Source organism: Pecten maximus, chromosome 19, assembly GCF_902652985.1.
Source record: "Pecten maximus chromosome 19, xPecMax1.1, whole genome shotgun sequence".
Taxonomy (NCBI): Eukaryota; Metazoa; Mollusca; class Bivalvia; order Pectinida; family Pectinidae; genus Pecten; species Pecten maximus.
The window spans coordinates 29627057-29637936 of NC_047033.1; the positions used below are offsets into that span (position 1 = coordinate 29627057).

Sequence of the window (10880 nt, forward strand, 5' to 3'; positions counted from 1 at the left end):
TACATCTTACACGTGTTTTACTATATATGTGTCAATAAACACACCTGCAATCTTGCACGTGTTTTACTAGATATGTGTCTATCAAAACACATGTTACCTACACGTGTTTTACTATGTATCTGTCTATAAACACACCTGTCAAGTTACACGTGTTTTACTATGTTATTTTTTATAAACACACCTGTCATGTTACACGTGTTTTACTATGTATGTGTCTATAAACACGCATGTAATCTTACACGTGTATTACTATATATGTGTCACTAAACACACCTGTAATCTTACACGTGTTTTACTATATATGTGTTTATACAATAACACAAGTCACATTAGCTCTAAAAGTTACATTTATTGAAAAGCTCTACTTTCATGTATCAACACATTATAATTTTTTGGCATTCTTAGGGGCTACTCTGTAGGATTATTCCTTAAGGTAAATTTGGAATTAACTTGGTAATTTCCAATCCATAGTGATAACCGCAGCCCCTGGGAAATCCCCATAGGTGCAGGGTTGTACATGTTTGCATATAAATCCGAATTGGGGGTAAAATTCAAATATATTGAATTATAAGGCCCCGAATCAATAATTAATTAGGGATAACCTACAGAGTAGTCCAAATTTTTTTGGTTAGACATAAATTGAGCTAACAGCATTAACTGTTCATGTACACGATATAGTTGTTACCAATATCTTGATCGAGAAACAGACATTCAATGTAAATAATATATAATAATGGAGTTGCCACTACAATCTTTAATTTGCACACAATCAATAAACTTACTATATAAACACAAGACTATTTTTTCACCTTAGCCGGATTGATTTACATTTCGATTCTAATTATAAACAACCAATAAAATCACACCCGACAAATACTGTGAGAAACTTATTGGATAAAGTGAGCGGAGCCCATAGACAACCTGTAGGCCAGGGAACCCAGTAGGTCAGATATGGAGACCCCTGAGAGAGCCCCGCTGGTCAGAAGGCTGATCCCCAAGATTAAAGTAACAATCAGGAAAAACCTAACCCAGCAGGTTAAATTGGCCAAGTCTAGGACATGCAGGATAATAATAGACCCAGTGGAGACCCTAACATGTCAGATGGGCAAAGCCCAAATTTAAGGTAAATATGGATGAAAGCCTGTGGGGAACCCAGCAGGTTAGATGGGCGGAGCCCACGACATGCAGGATGGCACTAACCTGTGGTGCACCAATCATGTCAAATTGGCAAATCATAAACTAAAAAATAATGGCAAACCTGTGGGAACCCAGCAGGTTAGATGGGTGGAGCCCAGGACATGCGGGATGGCACTAAAACCAGTGGAGACACTATATATCTAGTAGATCAGATGGGCGAAGCCCAACTAAAGTAAATATGGAGGCAAACCTGTGGGGAACCCAGCAGGTTAGATGGGCGGAGCCCAAAAACATTCAGGATGGAACTACATAAGGTAATGAAAACGGAAAACCTGTGGGGGACCCAGCAGGTTAGATGGGCGGAGCCCATGACATGCAGGATGGCGCTGAAACAGGTGGAGACCCTATAGCTACATATAGCTAGCATTTCAGATGGGCGAGGCCAAACTTAAGGTAAATATGGAGGAAAACCTGTGGGGAACCCAGCAGGTTAGATGGGCGGAGCCCACAACATGCAGGATGGTACTAGTACTAAAAACCTGTGGAGCACCCCGCAGGTCAGATGTGTAAGCCCAATTACGTTAATAAAATGGCAAACGTGTGGCCTGGGGCACTCAGCACATCGATGGTTGAGTCCCAGGGACATGCAGGGAATTTATGTCATATAAATGTATAACACAACTAACACTTGGTAAATATATACACTGGCGACAGATAGGGGCGACAGATAGGGGCGGGAGGGCGGGTCGTCAAAAGAAACATGAACGTAATTCCACCAGCCTCCTCAACTGCTAGACAAAGACTGAAATTAGCGTCACCTAAACTCTTGACCATTGGTCACTATAGTCACGTGATTACCAACAACATACTTAATATTCATGCATAATGACATCATCTAATTGCTGCTGAACAAACGTTACCGAAGGTTAACTCTCCGGCTTATTATATATAAAACCTATTTACATAGATATATGAAGTTGTACATTTGTAACATTAACATGAAAATTCCCTTCCAAGAAAACATTATAAGTCCCGTAGGACCTTACAATATATAATAATCTGACGTTAGATTTGGAGTTAAAGAAACTCAAGATTGTAGAGGACATGTGCTTGTATAAACTTAAATTAACACAAAATTTAAATTTTATACAATAACACAAGTCACATTAGCTCTAAAAGTTACATTTATTGAAAAGCTCTACTTTCATGTATCAACACATTATAATTTTTTGGCATTCTTAGGGGCTACTCTGTAGGATTATTCCTTAAGGTAAATTTGGAATTAACTTGGTAATTTCCAATCCATAGTGATAACCGCAGCCCCTGGGAAATCCCCATAGGTGCAGGGTTGTACATGTTTGCATATAAATCCGAATTGGGGGTAAAATTCAAATATATTGAATTATAAGGCCAAATCGATTGAAATAGATTAACTTAGTTTCAAGAGAGCCCCCAAGAAGGATAAAATTGTGTAGGTAAGATACATCAGTGTGTGCACATCTTATTTTGTGCTGTTTTAATCACCTCTGAGGAAGTTCTAATGTAACGCATATAACAGTTAGATGACCACCTACCTAAAGTTTGTATTAGGTGGTCTTGTACCCCAGCCGCTGCCGCTGTGGTAGCAGCCCCTATTCGAAAAGAATGGCCACAATATTTTGAACCATCGATTCCTAAAATTGATAACAAGTGTCTGACATATGCAATAAATTGATTCCGTGTTAAAACTGAATCATTAACCACAAATAAAGGAGATTCATTCGTAGCCCCTTGTCTTTTCCTTAATTCTATGAATTCGATCATAGTGGTAACTGGACATACAGAAGACACATGATGTCTAAAAATAGGTATTTTAACACCCAGTCTAAAGGGATCCGTTTTGGAACATTTTAACAAAATACAATACGATAAAAGATCATTCGACACTCTAATGTCTTTCAAACATATTATGTCCTGCACAAGCATTTGGGATCTGACTGTGAATTCACCACATCTAAGAAAACCGAAAAATGCCATAGTACATGCACACATCAACATCAGATCAACACAAGGTGAAAAAACACCAGTTCTTAATAAATGACACATGCGTTTCAAAATATCAAATTTGATGGGAAATCTCTTTTGTGTAGATAATGATCCTTGACTTTTCCTAATTCCACGCAAGATACAGTTCAGTCTTTCTGAATTGAGGAAGGGGTTGGTTAAACCAGCCTTCAGGTAATGGAAACGAATTCCTGCTAGGTAGAGTTTGATTGTATTAAACCGTAATCCTAGTTTATGATGACAATAAGACACAAAGTATATGAGAGTGTCCTCGGACAACTGCGGAAGTTGTCCCACAAAAAGAATACCCCATAATGCAGCGAAACGCAACAGGTGCTGAATAGCTACCATGTAAGTTTGTGCTGTTTGAGGGCTGACCGAAAGTTCCCACAAACGATTTACTTCTACTGTCATAGGATCATCAGGCTGGAAGGATCCAAGCATGGTGTCGGTTGAGTATCTGCCCCTGGGGCTAGGCCACGGAACTTCTCCATCTGAAAACGAGACAATGCATCTGCTATAGAGTTACATTTCCCTGGTATATGCTCTGCATGTACAGTGAAGTTGAACAATGCAGAATACAATGTTAATTTCCTCATGAGCTTCATGATAATGTTAACTTTTGATCTACCACGATTGATAATTTCCACTGTCGACATGTTATCACAATGAAATAGTATTCGACGCCTTGACCACTCTCGTCCCCACAGTACACATGCCATAACGATGGGGTATAATTCTAAGAGAGCCATGGAAATTGTATCACCTTCCTTAGTCAAGTCATTTGGAAATTTGTCTTGGAACCACTTGTTCCCATATATACCCCCAAAGGCTTTGTCTGTGGCATCTGTATATAGATGCATATCTGCTGCCAATGTAACATTATCATGGAGGAAAAACGACACTCCATTCCAACGTTCTACAAAAATGTGCCACATGTCCATGTCATATCTACATTCTCTCGTCAGCTTCACATGATGATGCAGTTCACGAACTTTAGTAGACAAGCTTATTAGATAAGACACGAATGAGCGACCGTGTGGAACAACACGACTCGCAAAGTTAAGATGTCCCAATAAACTAAGTAGTTCTCGTTTGGTGCACGTCGTTTTATGTTTAAAATCGGCTAAAAATTCACATATACGTCTCACTTTCGCATCTGGAAGACGAGCTTGCATTAGTTTTGAATCCAGCACGATTCCCAGATATTCTAACGAGGTGGTAGGTCCCTCTGTTTTGTGCTTAGCGATTGGTATTCCAAGAATTGTGAACACATGTAGCAGTCTATCCATAGTTAGTTGAGCTGGATAGCTTGGCGCGTCAATGGTAAGAAAATCGTCAAGTAAATGTAGCACATTGGAAATGTGAAAACGGTATTGAGCAATCCAACACACTGCTATAGAGAGCTGATCAAAAATTTTGGGACTTGAACGGCTACCAAAGACTAATTTGGTGTAGAAATAGTAACTGCCGTTCCATTTAATCCCGTGAAATGGCCAAAGAGAAGGATGAATGGGTATCAGTTTAAATGCATCTGAAATGTCAGTCTTACACAGCCAGCTACTTGCACCCAAACTTTTAATAATACGTATGGCATGATCTATAGTAACATACTGAAGAGAGTAGTCTTCTTTACTGATAAGTTCGTTTAAACTTGGATTGTCAATATCATCATGGGGTGCGGATAGATCTACAATTAGTCTTTTCTTCTTTGAATATTTTCCTACTGCTACACCAATTGGGTTGATCCTGTAAGACTTGAATGGTATATCTTGAAAAGGTCCAGCTAAAAAACCTTTGTTCACTTCGGCAGACACTAATTCTGTAACAACTTCAGGTTGCGTTCTCGCTGAAAGCAAGTTCTTGCACTCGATGGAATTTATTGGAAGCGCCGAAATACCTGTATAAAAACCTTGACGTAAACCGGTCAAAAGGTTATGCACAAAATCCCGGTCTGGGTAGTTGGTAAGTTCTATCTCAAGTCTATCCACATTTATCGGAGTAGACACTGCCAGATGCCCCCCTATTGATTCCCTCTCTTGTGCTGTTGTCGGGGGGCACTGTCGTTTTTTGCCTGTTGTTGGGTATTCGCTGTACACATTGTCCTTGGGTGTTCCTTCTGGCAAGCCAAACAAACATGAATATTTTTACATTGAACTCCAAAGCATCCTCTCTCGTTATAATTGTTGCAAATTTCTTTGCCCTGGTAGAACTTCTTGATTCTCCCCTGTCGATCTGTTTTCTGACCCGATTGTGGGTTTGCATTTGAGGAATTGGCTTTTGGACAGAAACCTGTTTTGTGGCTGGTGCTGTTACATAGGCTGCAATTCACAGGCTTGAGATTTGCAAAAATGTTGCAGTAAAGAGCATTGTTTCTGATGGACCAATCCACTCTCACATTTTGGTAGATCAGATGCGCGGCAGCTTTGGCACTAAATTGTTTGTGGTATTCATAAAAACCTGATCCCCCGTATCTGGACGCCATGTCTATAATATCTCGTTCATAGAGGTCAAGCTCATCTCGTCTGCGAGGGAATGTCTGACACATAATATGTTTATAAATACCAAATGCCTGAATAAATTCCCCCAAGTTTAGAGATCTATTTAACCTAGGGTCTGGTTTGTTGTCATTGCTTCCCTGAACATTGTGGCCAGTATAATACGGGATCAACAAAGCTGCAAGATTGACGTCTTTCCCTTCAACAATACTTTTCCTTAAAGCTGGGGAAATAATTTCCACGAAAGGAAGGGATTCTGCTGCGTAACCAAATTGGGTTCTGACATAATTCCCGGAACTAGGCATGACATCAGTGGTACGAATCGGATTATTATCGGAAACTGACAAACCTGAGGCGTGTGCTGTTATGGCTGTCTGTAGAGTATATCTGCCGGTAGCATCTGTGTCGTTGCTGCCATGATTACTTGTTTCCTGCGATCCACTCTGTGCCGACATGTTGAAGTTTACCCCCAAACTTGGGGCCGCGTCTCGGGCTACTTGTTGAAAACTACCTGCTGCCGCCGCCGCTGACGAATGCGATCTCTCCATAGTGTTAATTCTCTGCTGGATTAGATTAATGTCTGATCTCATTGAAGACAGGGAATCTGTCAAACGTGCGGTCAAAGTGTCCGACAACTGTGAAATGGCTGACAGGACGCCATCTTGTTGACTATTTCTGATGTTATTGTTTGAAGAGTTCCACATCCGCCCAGGGTCACTGTCCGTTACGGATGACTGATTTACTTCGGTAGACTGATTCCCGCGAGAATTAAAACTTGCTTCTTTGAACATTGTGATCAGTTGTGATTTTTTCATGGCACTATTGACTGTCACACCAAGCTTAACTAGTTCTTCGCGTAGTTTCTTGTTGGTCCAATTTTCCGGGAGATCGAGATCGTAAGGCACAGCACGAGTAGATATTGTGGTTCCCCTTTGTTTGGGTCCCATGTCGCTGCTACGGCTGCTGACTTCGGTCTGTGTTTAACTGTGTCCCAAATTGTTATTTAACCGAAAAATAGTCCAAACAGGTGAAAGTTCTTCCAATATGCTATGAAGATTATCAAATTATTGATCCACTCACAACGAAATGACGGGGAAGACTACGTAAGCCCCTACGAACGGTCCGAAATAGCTGTTCTTGAAAGTTTAAAAGTTCGCAAAACTATCTTGCAGGATAGCAGATCATCGTGAAGATACGTAGTGATTCTAAATTGTCTGTATAAACAAGTAGTCTGTGTAGTAAACACTGGAAGTAATGTTAATCGTGTAAAACACAGTCGTCAAAAGAAACATGAACGTAATTCCACCAGCCTCCTCAACTGCTAGACAAAGACTGAAATTAGCGTCACCTAAACTCTTGACCATTGGTCACTATAGTCACGTGAATACCAACAACATACTTAATATTCATGCATAATGACATCATCTAATTGCTGCTGAACAAACGTTACCGAAGGTTAACTCTCCGGCTTATTATATATAAAACCTATTTACATAGATATATGAAGTTGTACATTTGTAACATTAACATGAAAATTCCCTTCCAAGAAAACATTATAAGTCCCGTAGGACCTTACAATATATAATAATCTGACGTTAGATTTGGAGTTAAAGAAACTCAAGATTGTAGAGGACATGTGCTTGTATAAACTTAAATTAACACAAAATTTAAATTCTATAAACACACCTGTAAACTTGCACGTGTTTTACTATATATGTCTATATCAACACACCTGTAATCTTACACGTGTTTTACTATATATGTGTCTATAAACACACCCGTAATCTAACACGTGTTTTACTATGAATGTCTCAATAAACGCACCCGTAATCTTACACGTGTTTTAATATATATGTGTCTATAAACACACCTGTAATCTTACAACTGTTTTACTATGTATGTGTCTATAAACACACTTGTCATGTTACACGTGTTTTACTATATATGTCTATATAAACACACCTGGAATCTTACACGTGTTTTACTATATATGTGTCTATAAACACACCTGGAATCTTACACGTGCTTTATTATATATGTGTCTATAAACACACCTGTAATCTTACACGTGTTTTACTATATATGTGTCAATAAACACACCTGTAATCTTACACGTGTTTTACTATATATATGTCTATCAACACACCCGTAATCTAACACGTGTTTTACTATGTATGTGTCAATAAACACATCCGTAATCTTACACGTGTTTTACTATGTATGTGTCTATCAACACACCTATAATCTTACACGTGTTTTACTATACATGTGTCTATAAACACACCTGTAATCGTACAAGTGTTTTACTATATATGTGTCTATAAAACACACCTGTAAACTTACACGTGTTTTACTATATATGTGTCTATCAACACACCTGTTACCTACACATGTTTTACTATATATGTGTCTATAAAAACACCTGTAATCTTACACGTGTTTTACTATATATGTGTCTATAAACACACCCGTAATCTTACACGTGTTTTACTATATATGTGTCAATAAACACACCTGCAATCTTGCACGTGTTTTACTATATATGTGTCTATCAATACACATGTTACCTACACGTGTTTTACTATGTATCTGTCTATAAACACACCTGTCATGTTACACGTGTTTTACTATGTTATTTTTTATAAACACACCTGTCATGTTACACGTGTTTTACTATGTATGTGTCTATAAACACGCATGTAATCTTACACGTGTATTACTATATATGTGTCACTAAACACACCTGTAATCTTACACGTGTTTTACTATATATGTGTCTATAAACACACCTGTAAACTTGCACGTGTTTTACTATATATGTCTATATAAACACACATGTAATCTTACACGTGTTTTACTATATATGTGTCTATAAACACACCCGTAATCTAACACGTGTTTTACTATGAATGTGTCAATAAACACACCCGTAATCTTACACGTGTTTTAATATATATGTGTCTATAAACACACCTGTAATCTTACAACTGTTTTACTATATATGTGTCTATAAACACACTTGTCATGTTACACGTGTTTTACTATATATGTCTATATAAACACACCTGGAATCTTACACGTGTTTTACTATATATGTGTCTATAAACACACCTGGAATCTTACACGTGCTTTATTATATATGTGTCTATAAACACACCTGTAATCTTACACGTGTTTTACTATATATGTGTCAATAAACACACCTGTAATCTTACACGTGTTTTACTATATATATGTCTATCAACACACCCGTAATCTAACACGTGTTTTACTATGTATGTGTCAATAAACACATCCGTAATCTTACACGTGTTTTACTATATAGATGTGTCTATAAACACACCTGGAATCTTACACGTGTTTTACTATGTATGTGTCTATCAACACACCTATAATCTTACACGTGTTTTACTATACATGTGTCTATAAACACACCTGTAATCGTACAAGTGTTTTACTATATATGTGTCTATAAAAACACACCTGTAAACTTACACGTGTTTTACTATATATGTGTCTATAAGCACACCTGTTACCTACACATGTTTTACTATATATGTGTCTATAAACACACCTGTTACCTACATGTGTTTTACTATGTATCTGTCTATAAACACACCTGTAATCCTACATATGTTTTATTATATATCTGTCTATCAACACACCTGTCATGTTACACGTGTTTTAATATGTAAGTGTCTATAAACACATCTATCATGTTACACGTGTTTTACTATGTAAGTGTCTATAAACACATCTGTCATGTTACACGTGTTTTACTATGTATGTGTCTATAAACACACATGTAATCTTACACGTGTTTTACTATATATGTGTCACTAAACACACCTGTAATCTTACACGTGTTTTACTATATATGTGTTGTAATAAACACACCTGTAATCTTACACGTGTTTTACTATATATATTTCTATAAACACACCTGTAATCTTACACGTGTTTTACTATGTATGTGTCTATAAACACACCTGTAATCTTACACGTGATTTACTATACATGTGTCTATAAACACACCTGTAATCGTACAAGTGTTTTACTATATATGTGTCTATAAAAACACCTGTAATCTTACACGTGTTTTACTATATATGTGTCTATAAACACACCCGTAATCTTACACGTGTTTTACTATATATGTGTCAATAAACACACCTGTAATCTTGCACGTGTTTTACTATATATGTGTCTATCAACACACATGTTACCTACACGTGTTTTACTATGTATCTGTCTATAAACACACCTGTCATGTTACACGTGTTTTACTATGTAAGTTTTTATAAACACACCTGTCATGTTACGCATGTTTTACTATGTATGTGTCTATAAACACGCATGTAATCTTACACGTGTATTACTATATATGTGTCACTAAACACACCTGTAATCTTACACGTGTTTTACTATATATGTGTCTATAAACACACCTGTAAACTTGCACGTGTTTTACTATATATGTCTATATAAACACACCTGTAATCTTACACGTGTTTTACTATATATGTGTCTATAAACACACCCGTAATCTAACACGTGTTTTACTATGAATGTGTCAATAAACACACCCGTAATCTTACACGTGTTTTAATATATATGTGTCTATAAACACACCTGTAATCTTACACGTGATTTACTATACATGTGTCTATAAACACACCTGTAATCGTACAAGTGTTTTACTATGTATGTGTCTATCAACACACCTATAATCTTACACGTGTTTTACTATACATGTGTCTATAAACACACCTGTAATCGTACACGTGATTTACTATATATGTGTCTATAAACACACTTGTAATCTTACACGTGATTTACTATACATGTGTCTATAAACACACCTGTAATCGTACAAGTGTTTTACTATATATGTGTCTATAAAAACACCTGTAATCTTACACGTGTTTTACTATATATGTGTCTATAAACACACCGTAATCTTACACGTGTTTTACTATATATGTGTCTATAAACACACCTGTAAACTTACACGTGTTTTACTATATATGTGTCTATAAACACACCTGTAATCTTACACGTGTTTTACTATATATGTGTCTATAAACACACCCGTAATCTAACACGTGTTTTACTATGTATGTGTCTATAAACACACCTGTAATCTTACACGTGTTTTACTATGTATCTGTCTATAAACACACCTGTAATCCTACATATGTT

At 37.2% G+C, this 10880-nt stretch overlaps 1 protein-coding gene across 1 annotated transcript; it reads right to left on the reverse strand.

The window, feature by feature from the left end:
• Positions 1-2936: 2936 nt before the first annotated feature.
• Positions 2937-6625, reverse strand: LOC117317516. Its single transcript, XM_033872330.1, has 3 exons — positions 6028-6625; positions 3559-3674; positions 2937-2948 (listed from the first exon to the last, which is right to left on the reverse strand). Exons 1-3 carry the CDS (start codon positions 6623-6625, stop codon positions 2937-2939), a joined length of 726 nt encoding a protein of 241 aa, XP_033728221.1.
• Between the last annotated feature and the right edge of the window lie 4255 nt (positions 6626-10880).

What these genes read in the sequence shown, in the direction of transcription:
- LOC117317516 (XM_033872330.1), bottom strand. Translation starts at nt 6,625, where the DNA reads ATGGGACCCAAACAAAGGGGAACCACAATATCTACTCGTGCTGTGCCT. An exon ending in CATAACAGCACACGCCTCAG is followed by an intron (nt 3,675 to 6,027) that starts GTTTGTCAGTTT and finishes TCTCGTTTTCAG; the next exon opens with ATGGAGAAGTTCCGTGGCCT.